General features: G+C 54.3%; 1 protein-coding gene across 8 annotated transcripts in view; it reads right to left on the reverse strand.

The window, feature by feature from the left end:
- Positions 1-6,330: 6,330 nt before the first annotated feature.
- Armc9 (armadillo repeat containing 9) overlaps positions 6,331-21,420 on the reverse strand; it is a 76,989-nt gene continuing 61,899 nt past the window's right edge. For 3 of the 8 annotated variants that reach the window (XM_063237118.1, XM_063237115.1, XM_063237114.1), the window contains 3 exons: positions 15,608-15,715; positions 11,693-11,808; positions 8,831-9,210 (listed from right to left, as the gene is read on the reverse strand). In XM_063237118.1, the coding sequence (XP_063093188.1) occupies positions 8,922-9,210; positions 11,693-11,808; positions 15,608-15,715 (513 nt within the window). In that variant the 3' untranslated portion in view covers positions 8,831-8,921. Of the gene's footprint in view, positions 6,465-8,098; positions 8,802-8,830; positions 9,211-11,614; positions 11,809-15,607; positions 15,716-21,420 lie in introns of those variants that run through there. The other 5 variants (XM_063237117.1, XM_063237119.1, XM_063237116.1 and 2 more) reach the window with 5 other exon arrangements.

Genomic DNA, 21,420 nt, shown 5'->3' on the forward strand with positions numbered 1-21,420 from the left:
GTTTTATAGTTTACTTTTTTCATTAATCTTATTTGCCCATATTTAAAATTTAGCTCTTTTGACGGGCAAAGTCCTCCCCTGCCCTTCTGTCTACCCCTGGTATCTGCAAACCTTGTGTACTTCCTGCCAGGGCTCTGCTCTGAGTCATAGCAGGTGAGACAGCAGTGGAGCTGGAGTGCAGGGCGTCCACAGAGCTGGGCTGGACTGGGGCCAAGGGCCGGGTCGCCCCTGTGCTCACTGTATTTCAGAAGCTCTGACATCCCCACTTCCCTAAGGTTTTATGGGCAAATCTTGGGGCTCCCATGATGAGATCTCCAGGCATTCTTTAAGGTTTTGCTTTTTGAAACATAAATTTGATTTTTTTCCCTGTAGGTCAGGTGCATGGCCAACCTCAACAGGCCTTCAGGGAGTTGCACTGCTGGGCCACCTCAGTGGTTGCTTTTTTTGCGTTCAGTGCTTTTGAGACAGGGTCTGCTATGTAGTTCAGGCTGCCTTCAGATCTGAGGCGACCCTCCTGCCTGTGCCTCTCATGGGCTGGGATGACAGGTATGTGCCACCACACCGGCTAGATCATTGAAATTTTAAAATGTATTTCATTCTTGTAAGGTGAGCCTGTGAGAGGGTACAGGGAGGTCTGGGCGGTGTTTACTTTCCCAGAGGATCACCGGCCTCCCCTCTTGGTCTGACCCTGGCTGGATACCCTGTGCTTTGAAAAAGCATGGACTTCTCCTCTCTCTGAAGGACCAGCATTTATCAGTCAGACCAGTGCCCACCGGTGGGCTCCAGGGGCTGACAGTAGCCACCCTCCCTCCAGGAGATGCTGGGGAGAGGGAGAAGGAAAGGCAGAGGGGGGACTCGCCTGCCAAGGCCTGGCAGTCGGGGGGGGGGCCACAGCAGGCAGGGAAAGGCCGTGCTGGGCTGCAATGCCCCAGGAATCTGGGGGAGTGGATGGTGGGGGGCAGGGCAGGGGCAAGGGCCGGGCACTCACTGAGGCCTTTCCTGCTCTGCCTGGAGTGGATCCACGCCAGGTGGGGGTGGGGGATGTGACCTCAGTTTGCTTTCCACCCCCTGCACATCCACACATGCAGCCCCCTAAATGCTGGCTTCAGTGTGGTGACATCTGGGGCACAGGGTGGTGAGGGCTCTGTGGGTGGACCTGGACCGGGAGCTGCTGTCTCTCAGCACGGACACGCAGGAACCAGTCACTCTGCTGAACCAGTGCTTGCGTTTGTGGTTATTATTTATTTGTGCAAAACTGGAAATTGAATCCTGGGCTTTTGTATCAAGCTACAACCTCAATCCTTTATTTTTATTTTTGTTTTTTTTGGAGACAAGATCTTGCTATGTAGTTTAGGCTGGATTTGAACTCACTGTGTAGCTTGGCCTGGCAACAATCCCCTTGCCTCAGAGTACTGGGATTACAGGCATGTGCCACCATGTCTGGCCCCAACCTTTTATTTTATTTTTTAAATTTTGAGATAAATTTTTCAGATTGGGCTTAAACTTGTGATCCTCCTGCCTCAGCCTCCCAGGTGCTGGAATCACAGGTGTGCGCCACCACACCTGGCTGTGTTTGTGGTCTTAATGGGGAGTGGGAAACAGTATTAATTAAACTGGACAACTTTCAGGGGCTTTAAAAATGTGCCAGGGTGCTGTGAATGCACGCGAGCACATTGTGCTCACCAGAGCCTGACAGCAGTGAGAAAAGCACTGTAGTTCGGCTGGGGTGCGGCCCTTCCCTCTGCATCCAGGTCCCCAGCAACCTGTGGCTTGTGGCTTCTAGGCCGGTACCACGGAGTCCTACAGTGCCGTGAGGACAGATGGCTCCCGTGAGGCTGCCCTTGTCGCTGTTCCAGGGAGAGGCTGACTATCGGTCTCTCAGACTGCTCGGCTGGTGCCTGGGTCCATCCTGCTGTTTTGGGGACAGAGGGTCCTCGAGGCCAAAGGGACCGTCTCTCCCCTTCTCGGGGTCTCCTGTCCTCCTGCAGGTGCTGCCCAATGGGGGCCACACGGCCTCATTCCTGGTAGCTGGAGAGGCCCGCGGTCTTGTAGACAGCTGTCGCTTCCCATCTGTCACCTGCAGCTGCTGGCTGGTCCTTGGGCAGTGTGACGGTGACACCCAGGAAGGCAGCTGTGCTCACTTCCGGCAGGACTGGCTGCCTGGAGAGAAGGCAGAGGAGATGCCAGCGCCAGGCGGCTGCCCACAGAGCCCCACTGTCCTGGACAATCCCTCTTTTCAGTGGCTCAGTGTGACAGATTCCAAGGGCTCCCCCGAGGGTCCAGCAGGCCTGGTGGCCTTTGTCCTGGCTACTTTCCCTGACTGAGCTGCTGCTGCCTGCTCCCAGGAAGAAGCGGCCTGACCACAGCTGGGCTTTGCCACGTGGTTCCCGGTGGGAACAAGGCTGTGGTGGCTTTGCCAAGGTCTCTTCCCCACATCTGCAGCCCAGTGGGTCCCCAGCTGGCCACATACCCAGGAAACCGGAGTGGGGCAGGGGGGGCAGGGACATCGCGTGGGTGTGGTTTGTGGTAGCTGACACTGTTACTGTTGGTTTTTCCCTCATCTTTCATTTTACTCATTTTTTGTTTTTTTGAGATAGGGTTTTGATATGTAGTCTAGGCTGACCTGGAACTTGGGAAAAATCATCCTGCCTCAGCTTCCCAAGTGCTGGGATAACAGGTGTGTGTGGAGGACAAAGGCTGTCAATTGGTCGAGGCTGGGAGGGGACAAAGAAAGATGGAGGTGGCCCTAATTGTGAGCAGAGGTGGAAGGGAAGTTTGGGACAGCATGTGGCCCTTGTACCCTGAAGGGCTGTCCTTCTGGGAGATACCTGCTTCTGTAAGGGACAGAGGCCACTCGGCTGCAGGGAAAGGGGTTGGCAAGTCTGAGTGCCAGGGCGAGCTCGGTCAGGGCATGAGAGCAAGCTCGGGGAGGCATTCCTCCCCAGGGGTCCTGCCTGGAGGGCAGGCCTCACCCCACCAGCAATACCAAGCCAGAGGTCAATAGTGATTTCACAAGTAGGAAAGATTCCCAAAGGAGATGCCTTGGGGCAAAGGAAGCCCACTTGGCGGGCACATAGAGGTACATTCGGGAGGCTAAAGTAGGAGGAATGCTGTGAGTTCAAGTCCAGCCTAGGCTACAGCGTGAGATGTTTTTGGAACACCAATAAATTAATAAATAAAGCTTCCCCAGGACCAAAGTCCAGAACAAAATGACCTTCCCTGCGAGCCAACCAGGCCCAGGGTGACTCGCCCTGCAGGCCCCTGGAGGAGGAGGTGGTCGAGCTGGAGCGGTTGGCCTGCTGAGGGTGGCACGAGGAGAACCGGGGGGCCAGCGCTGACGCTTTCGCCTTGGGGGCTTGCGGCTCCAGGGTCTCGGGCCTGTGGGGTGTCCGGGACTTGGGGGTGAAGGCTGAAGGAGCTGTGCTTGGTGCAGCTACATGTGGTATCATCTGGCAGCTGTGTTCTGACTTTTTTTCTCTTTGGTACCGGGAATTGAACTCAGAGCAATTCACTTGCCAGGAAGGCACTTGTGATACTGAGCTATAACCCTGACCCCTGGTGCTCTGGCTTTTAACTTATGTTCTGCTGCTTTTTCATTTACCAGCACAATGCATGTGTGCTGAGAAATATCTGGGGCGCTGGATCAAAGGTCAGCAGGACCGCATTCCTGTTCTTTGGACTCCCCAGGCGGGGCTCCCTAACCAGTGCAATGGCTGTAAAAGATTGAGATGAACGCGCCCTGGCCACCTTCCATATCTGGATGGGAAGCTTCCCTTCCCGTAAGGTCAAGTGAGGTTGTCTCTTTCTTGTATTATTTGGTTCAAAAAATTTATTTTGTATGTTTTTTCCTATTTTTTGTTTGTTTGTTTATGTTTTGTCTTAGTTTTTTTGGAGACAGGGTCTTGCTATGCAATTCAGGCTGGGTTTGAACTCACCAAGTAGCCCAGGCTGGCCTCAAACTCAGTGGTCCTCCTGCCTCGGCCTCTCAAGTGCTGGGATCACAGGCATGCGCCTTGCACGAGCCTCCTATCACACTTTGGACTCTAACTGCACAGGAGCCAAATGCTTAAAATTAATCTCCCTCTCTCTGTGTTTCTTGGGAGGAGCCCCAGTCACTGCTTAAACACCACTGTCCCCTCTGCCCTGGGTGCGGCCCCGGCTGGGTTGGGGGAGCAGCACCCTCAGCTAAGCTCCCCTGAAAGCCTCCAAACTCAGCAGGGAAGGTGAGGTGAGGAGGAGCAGGGCCTCTGAAGCCAGTGGCCTGCAAGGGCAGGTTGGAGCCTGAGGGGAGCCCTGCCTACGCCGGGAAGGGTCGGCAGACCAGCAGGCGCTGGGCATGGGCAGGGGATGATGGGATGGCAGTGGCTTCTGGCCCAGGGTCTGCTGTGGGACAGAGGTGCTGGGTGGCGCTGGGCCTGGAAGGAAGGTGGTGGTGCTGGGCGTGGAGATGGGGAGCCCTGCAGACAGCACCGCTCCTCTGTACCCACTGCTCTGGCAGCACGGTGGCTTCATGGGGCCACTGTCTCAGGGACGGTCACCGTGGACAGAGGGACCTAAGCTGCCAGGGTGCCAGCAGTGAGTGAGGACACCCCTCGGACACCGCACCAGTCAGACCCAGGGGTAGCCTGCCGCAGAGTGACACCCAGCAATGTAACAAAAACTCTTCTTGAGACAGGATTTCACCGAGTTGCTCAAGTAGAACTTGATTTTGGGGTCTTCCTGCCTCAGCCTCCCTAAGTGCTGGGATTACTGGCGCACACCCCCAGGCTGACTAACCGATTCAGTGTAACAATCCTGCGTTTGAAACAAAGTTTCACAGTGTGAGATTTTTTTTCCACTGCAGCTCATGGTCAGCACAGAGCAGGTTTAGAGTTTGGATTTCCTGAGTGAGATTTGACCCAGGTTCGAAAAGGAGCCACTTCCTGCCTGTGGCAGGGCCCGAGCTCTGACTTCCTGTGCTTCTGACCCTGCCCCAGGACCGGACACAACAGACAGCGCCACCTGAAGACCCCGCACCCTGCCCAGGCCACACAGAGCAACACAGGGATGCAGGGGTGGCCGGTGGGTAAGAGGGAGCCAGGGGACAGGGCAGTGCCACCATCAGGCCCACCACATACCCAAACCTGTGGTGCCCAATGCCTCTTCTATCCTTTCCTGAAAGACACCGGGGGCAGCAAGCTGGAGGACTCTGGGACAAAGGTCCTCGCCAGAGCCACACATGGCTGCTTTCCTACACTTTCATGGGGGCACAATGACAGACCCTGGTGAGGTGTCTGTGGGAACAGTGGGGGACTCGGGAGGGGACCGAGGCTGTGGGACCTGAGACCCAAGGGCTGGGAGGACAGAGCAGTCCAGGCAGCCAGACCGGTGGTGTAGGCAGCTAAGTTAGATAAGAAGTAACACTCAGAGCCAGGCGTGGTGGCACACACCTGTCATCCCAGCTCTGGACAGGGAGGCTGAGGCAGGAGGATCGACATGAGTTCCAGGCCAACCTGGACTGCACATGGAGACCCTGTCTCAAGCAAAACAAAACAAAACAAAACAATTAAAAAATTAATTCAGAGTCAGGGAGGGACCGGGCCCTAGGAAGTCTGAAATGCATCTGAAGGAGGCCAGGCCTTGAGATGAAAGTCCCAGGGACCAGACTCTATGGGATGAACGGAAACTTGAGATTACACAGTAATGGATACCACCTGGTCCCAAGTCCAGATACGCATCAGATACCTGGATGGGTGACAGGCTGTCTGGACCCATCCCATCCCTAAAATGTTCCTGTTTCAGAAGCCACAGCGAGCCCAGCTTAATGATGTCACCCTCGGGCCCATTCCACGTGTCACCCTCTGAGCCCACTGGGTCACTGTTAGCTAAGCTGCTGTACTCGCATAGGACTGGCTGGTTCCAGTCCGACCCACCGTGTTGCGGTGACTCCACTGTGACCACAGCCCAGGGCTGCCCACTTGGGACCCCCTGCCTCTCAGCAGCGACTGCTCTTCTGTGTTTTTAGTCCCTCTTAGGCCTTTGCTGCTCTTAGCCCTCTGTCCCTTGGAATTCACTCTTCAGTTTCAGGGGACACGAACTCTGCACACTCGACATGCAGCAGGTTGGGGATTATATTTTTCTTATCTCAGCGGCACACTCCAGTGATCAAGTGTTCAGGAGGCTGAGGCAGGAGCACTGCCATGAAGTGGAGGCCAGCCTGGGTGAGTTCAAGGCTGGCTTCCACTAGGCCTCCTGGCTCTGCATTCCAGGTGCCAAGGAAAGCTCCTGGGCTTCTTGACCTGGGGGTGTCCTGGAGTCCCGGGTGTACCGCGCCTGGAAGGGGGGCACCCAGGCTTCGAGATACCTGCATCCCTACCTGGTGGTCTCTCCACTGCCTGGGTCCTGGGGCACCCTCACTGGCTGGCAGAGTGTCACTGTGGAGGGCGGGCGTGGCTCCTCCTGCTGTCCTGCTGTCGTGTCCTCAGCTGCTGGGGCAGAGACAGCTCAGTGTGCTGGCAGGGTGCAGGGGACAGGTTGGGGGCGCAGTGACTATGCAGCTGACTGGGCTGGCACGGCTCGCACTGGCACAGAGTTGTGGCTGAACCCTGCAGCCCTCCACAGGGCCAGCGAGTGCTGTAGGCAAGGTCCGAGCCTCTGAATCCAGGGGAGCTGCATGGGGTCGCCAGGTACTGCCCAGGCCGTGGCTCTGTTGCAGCCCTGGGAGCTGGTGCTGCGGGCACTACAGGGCCTGGGCTCACTACCCCAGAGGCCACAGCACCAGCGATGCCCTCCCACATCTCCCTCTGCTGGTCCAGCAGCCCCGGCCCTCATCTGAGTCTGGATGTGGCCTGGAAACTGGCATTGTAAGCCCCTGAGCCACAGTTTGGCTGCTGCCACCAGCCCAGACCCAGCACCGAGGCAGCAATTGGAGGAACCCTCCAGCAGGCATCACTGCCCCCAGGGCACAGGCCCGGGGCAGCTGGGGATGGGTCAGACAGAGTGGACAGTGGGAGGCTGGAGTCCATACTGTGGATCCAGAGAGTGGAAAAAGCAGAATCTGGAGTCTGACTCTTCCAAGTGGAGGACTCCACCTGGTGTGGAGCACAGCCCTGTAATCCAGTGCTGTAATTACAGTGCTGTAATCCCAGCACTCTGGGAGGCTGAGGCAGGAGGATGGCAAATTCAGTCCAAGCTTGGGCAACTTAGTGACTCAGTAAGTCAGTCTTGAAATGAAAATGGAGAACAGGCCTGGGAATGTGGCTCAGTGCAAAGCCCTTGAGTTCAATCCCAAGCACAAAAAAAGAAAAAGGTGAGAAAATTTGTGTCCAAGAACAGGATTTTTAAGAACTCGGGGTGCTGGCCTGAGCTAGAAGCTAGCCTGATAGGGCTAGGAGAAGGCAGTGAACACCCCATCTCCAGCAGAAGGCAGAGGCAGGGCTGGGGTGGCGTAAAGGGCCTGGAAGTGGAGGGAAGGGGGAGGGGAGAGGGAGGAGGGGAAGAGGAGAGGGAGGAAGGGATGGGCAGGAGCCTGGGTCCCCGCCAGTCAGTCCAGAGCCCTCTGCTCCCCAACGCCAGTTCTGACCCTGGCAAGCTGACCAAGCTGTGGAGGTGCCGAGGCCCATCAGTCGTGGGACAGGGACAGGGGCAGGTGCGAGGAGGGGCCTGGGGTTGTGGGCCCAGTGTCTCCAGGAGGCTATCAGGGTGCACTGTGAGCTGGGTTAGTCCACCTTGGGGGCCACTGAGTATCTGGGCAGATGCCCTGGGCACCGGCTGTGACTGCAGAGGCGCTATGCCCTGGTGGGCACCCACACTACTCGTGTGGGGAGCGGGAATTTGCCAGGGTCTGGGTTTGTGAGGGCAGAAATCAGTACCACTCAGCCGTTTCTGTGTGTGGCAAGTTCAGGGACACCAACAGGAAGTGAGGGGGATGAGCAGGGCCCGGTTTACAGCCAGCAGTGACAGGGCCACCGGATGCTACTTAGGCAAACCTGGGTGTCCAGGCCAGATGAGTTCCCACAGGCACATGCACCCCACTTCGGAGGTGCTCTGATCTCATCAGCTTTTTTTTTTTTTTTTGTCTTTTTCCTTTTTATCGGGGATTGAACTCACGACTGCCTGCTTGCAAGGCAGGCACTTATGCCACTGAGCTAAATCCCCAGCCCCCCTCATCGGGCTTTTGATCAAAACTTCTCAGCCTACTGGAGACCTCGGCCTCAGGGCAGAGGAGGGAGCCGATCCCTTCCTGAAAGCAAAGTAGCCGAGCCACGCCCCAGCTCGGCTGGTGAAACCTCTGAGGTGGCCCAGGACCCCCAGCCCAGTCCCCTTTTTGCGCCCCACTCTGAACCGGCATAGGGCCCAGCTCTGGCAGCCGTGGCTTCTCGGGCCAGCAGCAGATGCGCCCCACCTGGCACCGAGTGGCCCCGCCACCGCTTTCCTATCTGAGTGGAAATTGGAGGCTTATCTGTGCTGCTCAGCATCCTTTCAATTTCCTCCCCAAAATTAAAAACAAATACTTTGTACGTTTTTGGTTCAAAATACTTTTTTCTTTCTGGAATCTTAAAAAAAAAAAAAACAACCTTTATCCCCCCTCGTTCTCTGACTAACTTGATTGTATGCCTGAGTCCAGAGCCGTCTGCTCCCCGACGCCAGTTCTGACTGGCAGCTGACCAAGCTGTGGAGGTGCCGAGGCCCTGGGCCTGGAGCTACACTGCTGTGTTGTTCGAAGCCAGGCCACATGGTGCACGCTTGTAATCCCAGCACTCTGGGAAGCTGAGGCAGGAGGATTGCAAGTCTGAATCCAGTGTGAGAAACTTAGCAAGACCCTGTTTTCAAAATGAAAAACTGAGAAAGGTTTGGGGACGTAGCTCAGTGCAAAGACCCTGGGTTCAGTTTATTAAAAATAAAAAGGGTGTAGGGATTGAGCCTAGGGCCTTCACACTGAGTTACATCCCCAGCTGCTTTTTAAAATTTATGTTTTTAAGTTTTGTGCCAAGCATCCTGAGAGCAGCTGGCCGGGGAACCTCCAGCTGCCGCTCCGAGATGCCAGGTGACACCAGCCCACCCAGCCCAACTGAGAGGGGCAGCAGCCTCTTACATGGCGAGGGCGGGAGGTGCTCAGGGACCCTGGATGTGGGTTCCACGTAGCTGGCCTGGGGCACGGCCCACAAGGCCCTCGTGCACTCATGTCTGGCCTGCTGGGTGCTCTGGGGAGAAGTGAGATGGTCCTCAAGCCTGCGGTAAAGTAGGAAAAACTGAGAATTACACAGAGCTGAGACAGCAAACCCGGGCCTGCCACCTTTCTGTTAAATGGTTTTACTTATTGCTATTATTAGTAGTAGTAGTCATCGTATTACTAGGCCTCCACACATCCCTTGTACGAACGAGAATGTGTCTGGCTAAATTACTTCTTTGTCCAGTCTGGATTTGAATTTGTGATCCTCCTGCCTCAGCCTCCGGAGTGTGGGGATCACTTACGGGTGTGGTGGTGCCACCATTCCTGGCTTTGGTGTCTAACACACAAGCCTGTTTTCTGGTCTGGGTGACACAGGCCTAGGACACTTCCAGCTGATGTGCAAGGCACGGGGCTTCGGGTCGATGCCCTGGATGAGGTGAAGGGTGAATCTGGCCAGCAGAAATGTAACGGGTCCCACCTGCGTGACCAGAGGCAGGCAGGCCCAAGACCAGGGCCGGGAGTCTTTCCTTTTTTTTTTTTTTTTGAGATGGGTCTTGCTTTGTAGCCCAGGCTGGCCTCAAACTCACTGTGACACTCCTGCCTCAACCTGCTGAGTGCTAGGATCCTGGGCACGCACTACCATGCCCAGCTCAAAAACGTACACATTTATACTACAGCATTTCAGACTGAAGGCATCACAAAAAATGTAGCCCTTTCCCACTCAGCGAGGTTGCAAGGTCCCTGAGGATCCCCAGGTGGTGACTGAGAAGGTCCTGTGGCTGGCCAGGCATTTAGCCCTGATATGAGCAAAACAAGGACCAAAGGAACTGAGTGGTGCCAGAAGGTCCCTGCCTGGTAGCCAAGGATGGTGGAGGCAGGGAGGAGGCTGGGTCCCTGGGCTGAAGGAAGGTGGGGATCCCTCATCCAGGCCCCAGCAGCAAGCCCTAGAGGGTGTGGGTGTTGGGGTAGAACAAATGTTAGAGAACAGGGAGGGGACAGGGACCTGGTCCCAGCTCTGGAAGGCACTGGCAGAAGAAAGGGTGTGGGGGCCAGGGCTGCCTGCAGGGGAGGGGGCGGGATCCCGAAGCGAGGCTTGTGCTGGATGCTGGTGGCTGGGCAGCTGTGAGTTGCACTGGTCCCTGAAGCCTCAGGTGGAGACCAGTGTTGCCTGGAAGCCACTGCCCAATTCTTAGGGCTTTGAATGGGGAACCAAGTGGCCAGGGTGGGAGCCTCTGGAGGCCTTCATCGGGGATGTGTGAGGAGCCAGAGAGGCGACAGGTGGGCAGAGATGGGCCCAGGGGGTGCCTGGGGCCAGGAGGGCTGGGCCTGGGCCGGGGCGGGTGGGAGCTCCAGGACACCGGGCCTTGTGCTGTGTTTGTCTGCACCTTTCTGCTCCTGATGATAAACCCAGCCTGCCTTCACTGGGTCAGGAAACTGCGTTGCAAACGTGTAGCATGACCCGCTGTCCTTAATGTGTGATGACATCTTTTTGCCAAGCTGTTGGGGCACACGCCTGTCATCACAGCACTGAGGCTGATGCAGGAGGATGCAAATTAGGGCCCAGCTTTGGCAATGCAGCAATTTGGGGAGACCCTATCTCAAAATAAAAAATAAAATAACAAGAGTTGGGGGTACAGCTCAGCGTACTTGGCACCAACCAAACAACCAATCAAACACTCAACATCTTTCAGTCTTTTAAGATGCAAGTGGGCTGGGCTGGGATGGGTAAATGCAGGTGTTCGGCCTGCTCTGGAGGACCCACCCTCTGCCCAGGTGACTCTGGGCAGCGCCCTCTGGATGGGGGAAGAGTCCCTGGGCCTCAAGGGGGCCAAGGACTCTGGGTGCCCCAGGGGTACGAGCCAGGCTTTGGCTGGAGACACCAGGCGGCTAAGCATGTGCAGAGCTGCTCACCGGCTTTTGTGTTCTGGTGCTGGGTGTGGAACCCAGAGCTTCAGGCCTGTCGGGCACCTTCTCTGCCGCTGAGTCACATCCCTACCCACAGAGGCACCTTAGAGTCATGCAAAAATAGAACTGGAATCCTGTGTGTGTGTGTGTGTGTGTGTGTGTGTGTGTGTGTGTGTGTGACGGGTTTTGCTATCTATTCCAGGCTGTCCCTGAACTCACTTTGTGATGGCCCTGCAGAGGGTCTTGAACTTGCAGAGATCTTCCTGTCTCAGCCTCTTGGCGCAGGAACTACAGGAATGTGCCAAGATGTCTGATTTCAACCTGCAGTGTTAACTACACAGCTCCTACCCCGACAGAGGGCTTGAGCCCTGTGAGAGGCCGCAGAGAGGGCAGGCAGGAGTGCACCCGGCGGCCCCACCATGATTCGATCCGCTAAAGTGCCCTGGAGGTCCTGTCGTCAACCCACTTCTCCTCTGGGAAGGTGCCTGGTGGTGGGGTAAGGAGGGAGCCCCCCATTCCTCCCAAAGGTGCTCGGGAGACACACAATAAAGAGGTAAGTGCTTTCCAACACCGACGCTTTATTTCGCCTCTCACATGGCAGTGGGGAGGAGGACTCCCCGCCTGATGCCGACTTACACAGGGCCCCCGGTCCGGTGGCCGCCGGGGGTGACCGGCCTGCACAGGGGCTCGTCCCTGCTCCGCCGCACGCAGGCCAGTGTCTTCCGCCGTGCCTTCCCCGTGTTGGTCATGATCTGGGGATGCAAGAGGACAGGGCTGGGACGCTGCTCCGGGGCGGCGCCCGGGCACAGCAGAGGGAGCCTGGGGAGACCTGGCCCAGACTGTCGGGTCGGGAGCTCGGAGCCTGGGGGTCCCTGGAGGGCTGCTGTGCAGCAGCGGGAATTTTAAAACAAGGAGAGGAAAGGAAACGAAGTAGGAGTCTGCGGTAGCTTAGCACATCTCTCGGAGAACCAGACTTTATTTTGGATATAACTCTCTTTCCCATTCTTCTACCTTTAGTTTAATATTTAAAAAAAAATTTTTTTTTGAGACAGGGTCTCGCTATACAGTGCAGGCTGTCCTTAAACTCACTGTGTAGCCCAGGGTGGCCTTCAACTCATGGAGCTCCTCCGGTCTCAGCCTCCCCAGTGCTGGGATTACAAGTGTGCCACCATGCCCGGTGAACTAGACTTTTTAAAGTGACAAGGGAGAAAAGATGGACAGACTTGAGATAATGAAAATTTAACATTTCTAAAGTGTGTAGCAGAGGTGGCAAACCATAAACTGGGGAGAAACGCTTGCAGCCAATGTACCAGCAAAAAGGTTAATGGTTTCCGTAGGAGCTCCTACAAACCACTGGCAAAGAATTTACACAGACATGTCACAGAATAGAAAGTATTCCAGTATTCTTATACCAGTAAAGAGAAGGAAAACAATCAACTGCGGGGACAAATACAAACTACAACTTAACAAAAATGTCGCCTGGGCATGCTGGCACATGCCTATAATCCCAGCACTTGGGAGGCTGAGGCAGGAGGATCACCATGAGTTTGAGGCCAGCCTGGACTACATAGTGAGATCTGTCTCAAAACAACTAAAAAAAAGAAAAATAAAAAAAAAGTACCACTTTTCAGCTGTTATTATCTGAGTGACCAAGAAATGATTCTCTCCACTACTGGTAGATGAATATCACGTATCACTGCTGACATATATCATATATCACTGCTGACATTAGAGACTACTGTGGGATATGACTTGGTATTTTATTATAATAAGTCATAAAAATGCTCACATCTTTGGGTGCAAATTCTACCTAAAGAATCCAAAGTATGGAAAATGTTCAATAAGGCTGTTCTTTATACAATTATTATGGAGTAAAACTGAAAAAAATCTGTGTAGTAGCGGAAGAATTAACAAGTAAAAAATGGCCTTGTCAGTTGGTGTATTAGATGGCCATTTATCCTGCAAAGTAAGCGGTCATGAAGAACGTTTATTTAAAGCATTAAATAAACATCAGGTAATAACAATGTACATAAGTGATCCTTTCAGTTCTGTTAAAAATACACAAAAGACTACAAAGGAATGAATCCGGAAATGTGCAGGCTGGTTAGCAGGCAGCAGAACCAGGAGGAATTTTTCTTTTCTTTATTCCAGGTTTCCAGGTGAGGGCTTCGTGCATAACTAAGGGAAACTGTTTAAAGGAGAAATCACTGTAACACTGAGAAACCCAGAAGGAAACCTGGGGTTGACACCATCTTCTTCCCTTGGGATAAAAAACACAAAACGGGCTGGGAATGCAGCTCAGAGCAAAGGCCCTGGGTTCAGTCCCTGGTACAGGAATAAATGAAAAAAGAGAAAAAAGAAAGAACACCGTCTTCTGTGCTTTGGCCTCTGTGAGGTCCTGACCACAACTACCTCTGTGGCCGGCTTCCCTGAATCTCTCTCACCTTCGAGGCCTGTTCTGGGACCCCTCTCCAATAACAACCAATGTAATTTGTTTCCCTTCAAAATCTTGTTCCTTGAATTTTCCTAGACAATATATATGAATTTCTTTTCTTTTCTTTTAATTTTTGAGACACGGTCTTGCTGTGACATTCAGGCTGGTTTTGAGCTCATTTTGTAGCCCAGGCTGGTCTCAAACTTGCAATGATCCTCCTGCCTCAGCCTCCTGAGTGCTAGGTTTACAGGTGTGCGCCACCAGTGGCATGGCTCAACACACGAATTTCACGCAAAAATGAAAAAGATTGCAATCTTTAGCATGAATGGGACAATAATTGGCTGCCTGCAGTTTATTCTGTAGCAAATGACCAACACAATGGCAGTGCAGGGGGGGGGGCGCTACTTCCCACTCGCTAGTTTTAAGAATCTGTGACTCACTCACATTAGGACTTGCAATCCTCCTGCCTCAGCCTCTGCAGTAGCAGAGGTTACAAGTGTACTGTGCTGTACCCGGCAGGCAAAGTAACATAGTTTCATTTCAGTCACTTCGTGCTGCTGTCCTTGTAACCTCCCCTGTGTCACCTGGTGCTGGGTCACAGGCAACTTCCTGGTCTGCTGAGGAGATGCTGAGTTGACCCAGTTCCATAGGAGGCAGGAGAAATGTGACTGCCTCAGCCACTCCTCTGGTGACTCCTGGCTTTCCTGGGGCAGGAAGGGGCTCGGGGCTCTTCAGGAACAATCATGTGCAAGAAAATGTGTGATGGTCCCAGGCCTGACCATTGCAGAGGGGTTATTTTGTGCTAAAGGCACCTGTGAAGCGCTCCAAACTCATCATAGATAAGAGGCATTCAGAAAACACAGGAAGAAAGCCAGGTGTGGCGGCGCACGCCTGTAATCTCAGTACTCGGGGGAGGCTGAGGCAGGAGGATCACCACAAGTTTGAGGCCAGCCTGGGCTACACAGCCAGTTCAAGATTAGCCGGGAACACACAGTGAGGTTGTCTCAAAAAGCAGCAAGAATCAAGGAAATACTGCGGGTTCTAGCAGAATGTGCCCAGTAAGTGTTTTGGGAAGATGAAGTGAATGGCAGGCAGGTGTGAGAAGCGTGTGGCTGAGGGCTAAGCTCCTGTGAAGCTCACCCATCACTGTTATTAAAGGTCAGTCCAAAGGAACACCAAGGACGGGACTCTAGGTGGTGTCCCCTTATCTGTGAGCCAGGTGGTGGTGGCCGTTGGACCTGAGACAGAAGTGGTGACTGCTCAGCACACCATGGGTGACAGGGAAGTGCCCCAAGCCGCTGCCATCCAACTGCCAATGACTAGCACCTGGGGGACTTTGTGCCGACAGGCTTGGCACCCACGTGTGTGGGGAATGCATCACCCCTGCTTCGCAAAGGAGCCCCACTTGCTGGTGTCCTGGGCTCCTGATCATCTGCAGGTGTCCTAAGACTCAAGTCTTACTGAATGGTGCCCCGTGTTGACAGTCATGTCCCTCCCCATTTGTCCTGCTGTGTGCAGCCTGTGGGGTCCCATCAGGGTGACTGCCCCCAGGAGCCTCAGGTACCCATTGTGGCTTCAGGTGAGGATGGCCCCCTGCCCAACTCCTTGGTCCCTCCTGCTCCCCAGCTGGGGTTCTCCCTTCCTGTGCAACTGGCAGGTCCCAAACTACCGGGGGCTCCAGGGGCCCAGACCCTCAGGCTTTCAGATGCTGGGACTGGTGGCTGGGTGCACCCCAAGACCCTCTCTCTGGAGCCCTCTGCACTGTGCCCAGGGTTCTTGCCAGCTCCCTGCTGTTTTCTGTCCCTGACCTGTGCCCCTCCCTGTTGCTGCCTGAGGCGCCTGGGGCTGCCCCCACTCCCCCACTTGGCCGGGCAGCCTCGTCCGCTCCAGTGCCTTCCTGATAGGTGGGTATAGGGACTGCAGGCGTGATGGCCATGACTGTGTCACAGCCAGGGCCACTTCCGGACACCACCGGCCTTGGCATGTGCCCCAAGTTGCGCTCCCCAGCACTGCTGCCACAGTCCACGACAGGCCTCCAGGACCCCATGAGGGCCCTGTGTCCCGTGATATCTGCCAGGCATAGTCGCATCCCCTCCGGCCTGCCACATGTCACTTACCCCCAGGTACTCTGTGGTCAGCAGCTTCTCCCCCGAGAGCTCCCCAAGCTGGGGCTGGATCAGCTCGTCCTTGTCCAGGTCAGCTTCCATGGTGTCATGGTCCTCCTGCTTCCAAGGGGACAGGGTGAGTGTGGGGCCGCTCCCAGCTGCCACAACCCCTCTGAGGTGCAGTGCCATGGCCCGAGGAGGCCTTGGCCCATCACGACCATCAGCTTCTGCCTTCAGGGCCCCCAGGGCCACCTGCCCTATGCCGACCTTGCTGTGAAGCTGTGGGGACAGGGCCACCCCCACATGCACCAGGAAACCGGGGGGGGGGGGGCGCGGCGGCCATGGTGATCGAAGCACATGCTGGAGGGGACCAGGTTCAGGCGCTTTGTGGTGGAGGAGGGCCAGTGCTCTGGTGTCAGCCATGGACACTGAGGATGGGGACATCACTGTGCAGAAAGTATCGCCACCATGACCTGTCCCCTTCAGGGTCATCCTCAGGCAAAAATGTAGGAGGAGGTAGCAGTGGAGAGCTACTGGGACCAGGACTGAGCCAGGATCTTGGCACCTGAGGATCCTGCACAGTGGATCCAGGCGGGGCTTGCAGAAGGGACAGCGCCAAACCTGAATGGTGGCCAGTGCTGTGTCGCTGATCTTAAGAATGCAACAATCAGCTGGGCGCTGAGGTGCATGCCTGTAACCCCAGTGCTGAGGAGGCTGAGGCAGGAGAATTCCCGAGAATCTGAGGTCAGCATGAGCTACATAGTGAGTCTAAGGCCAACTGTGGATGTAGGGAGACCCTGTCGCAAACACCCCCCCCCCGCCCCCAAAAAAGAATGTAGTGATCAGTCACAGGCCAGGCAGGTTTTTGTCATGGCAAAACTGGCGGAAGCAGGGCCTGTGCCAGTCAGGCAGGTGCTGCGGTTCAGCTGCATCCCTGGCCCCAGATGGTTTGTTTTTGTTGTTTTTAAGAAGACTCAGCCAAAAACAGAGCCATTTGGCTTCTGGGAAGATGCAGTGCGCCCCCTTTCCTTTCTTTACATTAAAAGCTTGTATAAAAGAGATTTCCAGGCCCATATACTTTTTTTTTTTCCTGTCTTTTTCCTTTTTATCGGTACCGGGGATCGAACTCAGGACCACCTGCTTGCAAGGCAGGTGCTTATGCCGCTGAGCTAAATCTCCAGGCCCCCGCCCATATGGTTTTGCTGGAGAAATCCATGGCAGTTTGAATGAGGTAATATCAATTCAGCAAACTGAAGAGGAAGTAACGTTTCCTAATTCACTGTCTGCAGCTGGTTTTACCCTGGTATGAAAACAAGACAGGCAGAGCCCAAGAAGGAACACACAACATCTCTCACAGACACACCGTAGAACTGCGCCATGAATGATGGGGTCCCATGACACACTGGCAGGATGGCACACGGAGACTGAGTGGGCTATGCTCCAGTGAGGCAAGATAGCTTCAGTATTTAAAGCTTAAACCAGGTGTGGGGTGCAACATCTGTGATCCCAGAACAAGGGGAGGCTGAGGCAGCTAGGCTGGAGCTTAGCTAGAATGATTTAGCAACTCTGTCTGCAAATTACAAAAGCTAAAAAGGGCTGGGGATATAATTCAGTGCAGAGAGCCTGGGTTCAATCTTCAGTACTGCAAATACATTTTTTTTAAAGAGATAAAAATAAGTAAATACATAAAACGTCATAATTGTAAGTCACACTGTTAACAAGTGTAAGGGAAAAAAAATCACACATGACACATAGTTTTTTTAAAAAAGCATGTGAATGGGACCACGCATTTAGATTGGCAAGTGTGAGGTTGTGAGTTCAATCCCGGGTACCAAACCAAACAAAACAAAACCACATGAAAAAAATCCAATGTGCAAAACAACAAAAACTGTCAGAAAAGAAGAAAGTGGGCACTTGATAAAAAGCACTCACAGAAGAGCTGGGTGAACATTTACTTAGTTACCAATGGGGCTGCTTTGATCAGCCGAGGGCCTTTGCTAGCAACCAGCACCACTTCCTCTGGGGATGGGGACACAGCTGTCACCCCCAGCTGAGGCGTCACTCCGGGAGCTGCCTCTGCAGCATGGGTTGGGGCTCACGCTTATTACAGAGCCCTGAAGGCTGCACATGTCCCTAGCACTTGCCTGGCTCCTATCTTGCCTTGGTGCAGGTGACTTTTATTCCTGGGTAGGAAACAAAGGCCTGGAGAAGTGGCTGATCTCCAGTGACAGCCCAGAAGCCTGGCCTTGGAGCGCAGCTGGCCCCTCTGTGCCAGGGTGCTCAATGCTGGTCGGTCCCCGGGGCACCTGCGCTCCCTGGTGCTGTGGTGACTGCTGGGCAGGGATCAGGCGGGAAGGGCTCCTCTGTCCCTGCCAGACCTCAGGGTCCTGGCCCACTGAGAGCTAAGTCCTAGGCTTAGGCTTCCTAAGGAGGGCAGCTGACAGGAACTCGAAGCCCTGCATCCTGAAAACCCACTCAGAGTTCCCCAAAGGTAGTACCACCCCAAGGTCAGTGCTGGGCCGTGGCCGAGCAGCAACATCGCAGGGATCGGGCGCTGCGCATGCCTTGGGCTGTGTGAGTGAAGCCAGCTCCTTGGGAACCGGGCAGCCTGAGCAGCGGGGCCAGCATGGCTAAGGTTTCGCTGTCCCCGGGGAACCGGCCTCCGAGGCCCTGGCTGGAAACGGGCATGTGAATCACAGGTCCGCCCAGGTATTGGTGACATGCCACTTCTCCGCCAGGAGGCAACATGAGCCACCGAGGAACACAACAGACCCCACATTCCACCTGGAGGGGTGGAGGCCAGCGGCTGACCTCAGCTGGGGCCACTGTAGGCATTTCTTCCCTGACAGCAATTACAACACACGTAGGAGCCATGCACTTGCAGATCACTGCACGGGTCCTGAAGGTGGACCACTGAGCAGGTAGCAAGCGACTTAGACACTTATCTACTCAATTGTGTTTGTTTCTTTAATTAAAAACTTAAAAGCTTTTTTTTTTTTTTTTTTTTTAATTAGAAGCGCTTCAGAGTCAGGTAGACTGGCCCACTCCTGTAATCCCAGCATTCACAAGGCTGAGGCACGAGGATTGCCACAAGTTCAAGATCAGCCTAGGCTACATAGCAAGACCCTGGATCAGAAATATCAAACCAACCAAACTTAAGAAGCCAGAGCTCCCTGCAGGGCCCTGGTTTTCAGCGCCTGGGAACAGAGCACAGGCAGGGGCTGTGGGAAGGCAGAGGGGTCCCCCAGTGGCCCTGACAATGAAAGCATAGAGCCTGCCGGGAATGGCGCTTGCTAAGCGTGCGTTTGTTCTGCTTTCTGAGGTGGTGCTGTGTGGACCCAGCAGGAGGACACCGAGAACTTTCAGAAAGGAGCTAAACTAGAGAGCCAGGGGGTACCTGGTGATGACTGCCAAGGAGCCCTGCAGGGTGAGCGGGGATGCTCCCTGTCCCTTACCCCAGCATCATGCAGGGAAAGGCTATGGCAGACAGGTCACCTGGAACAGCCACCGAGTGGACCGATGCCTCTGCAGCCCCTCTGCCTGGCTCACAAATGCTGAAGGAAACCTCGTGGCATTAACCAATCTGCTCCAGGAAAGGAGAGATGGACACGGAAATGCTCAGCGAATAAATGCCTCATTAGGGTGTGTCTGAAATACCATTGTTGGCGGAATTTAACTAAAATTACTGGCCTTTATGTGCTTGGCAGAGTGCATCGGGTTACTCACAGAAAGCCCCGCGTCCGCGATAACTGATTACTCAGGAATTAAGCATTGCTCACACAAAGGCAGCTGGGCCCAGATGAATGTCCGTGTTCCCATACGAAGCTTCCCTGCCGCGGCTCCGCGATCCTGTGACACTGCCCCATTCTTAGCTGGACGCTTTCGATACATAATACTCCAGGCCAGCCGGCCTTCAAGCAGCTGGCCTGAAAACAAAACTGAGGCTGACCGCTAAATGCATTTGAAAACTCAGATCCTCACAGATACAGCGCAGGGAGTGGGACATTTCAGTGGCTTCACGGGTGATGGACAAGCGAAAGTATCCAGTGTGCCAGCCACTTGGAATGGTGACAGGACTCCTCTGAGCAGTTTAAACCTGAGACAGCTGCTCGGAACGTGGAATCGTAAACCTCGCTCTTTGTGAAAACACAGGAACCTTGCGCATGGGGATCCAGGGTGGCCCTAGGTGAGCAGGCGGGTAGTGGGCTCTGCGTTCTCCCCCTGGTGGCCCCTGGCCCTGCTCCTGCCGGGTTTGTGCCCAGGCCGGAGGCTGCAGGTGGACCCTGTCCACGAAGGCTGCTTTCACCATCGCCTCCCTCGTTTACCAAGGGCTTCTCTGGCTCTCGGCAGCAGCCTAACAGCTGGGTCCTGAAGTGACCGCATGTGGAAACCAGAGAGCCTAACACCCTCCTTCCCTATGCCTTCCAGTCTGTTGCTTTAGCTGCTCTTTTTGCTTAGACTTTTTTCTAAAGTCCGGAAGGAATATGGAATTACTGAGCCTGGTGCTACATGCCTGTAAGCCCAGTGTTTGGGAGGCTGAGGCAGGAGGATCACTGTGAGTTTGACGTCAACTTGAACTACACAGAAAAATCCCGTCTAGTGAAAAAAGAAAAAGAAAGAAAGAAAGAAGGAAGGAAGTGGAAAAGGTAATGGCAAAGTTGCCCTGGGAAAAGCAGGGTTTATCAACATATTTAATCGACAGAGTAGAAGATGACTTGCAGGCCCAAGGGGACCTGAGTGAAGGTAGTCAAAAGCTCCTGTGTGGTCTGAGGAGAGGGAGCTGCTGCTGCCGCAGCTCTGTGGACACGTGAAGTACAGATGAGAACATCAGAGCCAGAGGGCAACAGGCCCTAGAGACCAAGGCAGGGAGTGTCACCCCCCACAGGACCCTCTCGCTGGAAGCGATGTCCTTGCATCTAAGCCAGAATGAAAGGAAAACTCTTTCAACCAGGTGTGGAGGTGCAGTTGTAATCCCAGCTCTCTGAGAAGCTGAGGCAGGAGAGAGGCAATTTTATTTTATTATTTTTTTTCTAGGAAGTAGCTTGCTTTCCACCAGCAGGGGCCCAGCGGATTCATGGGGGTTGTGCTAAAACTATGCATGGGTGCATAGGAACTTTAAACCCAGCCTGGGCAAATGAGTGACTCGGGGGGGCTCTGTCTGAAAATAAAACTACATGACAGAGTTGGGGAGGCACTTGGTCTCCAGCCACTGCAAGGAAACAAAATGGTTCTTCAGTAAATTGCGTAAGTCACGAAGTCCTTAAATAAAGCTTGACAAACCTCAAATTTCTCATAGAAACAAAACAAAACGAAACAGGAAAAACTCCATAGCTGGCTGCTAGAGGAAATCACTGCAGCCTTTACTCCAGGAGGGGACTCAACTTCTTCTCATCCTGGTTCTGTCTGGTGCCACTGGCCTGGGCTCCTCCAGTTCTGATCCCGCTCCTGGCAGGCCTGGGACTTGGAGGAGAAGGCCGAGCACAGCCCTCGCCCCAGCCTGCGGGCGCTTAGCAGGTCCTGGGCTCCACTTACTCTACACATGACCGAGACAGCCTAGCCCACCCGGCCAGAGAGCAGCTACGTGGGGCAAATGGGTGCTGCTTACTGGTCTGAACGAAGCTGGAACACACAACATTGTGAAAAAAGAAAGGTGCTAAATGATTCATTGACCATTAAATTGTGTATGTAAAATTAAGGGTTATAAAACAGAACCTCGGGGTGTGAGTCAGTGGCTACATACCCAGAAAATAAAGTAGCAAGCAAACCATAAGCAATTGTGCACCCTGTTCATGGAGACGTGAAGGTTATTATAGAAGTACAGGCTC

Source organism: Cavia porcellus, unplaced genomic scaffold, assembly GCF_034190915.1.
Source record: "Cavia porcellus strain 051 isolate PalLab524CR breed Dunkin Hartley unplaced genomic scaffold, mCavPor4.1 scaffold_26, whole genome shotgun sequence".
Lineage (NCBI taxonomy): Eukaryota > Metazoa > Chordata > Mammalia > Rodentia > Caviidae > Cavia > Cavia porcellus.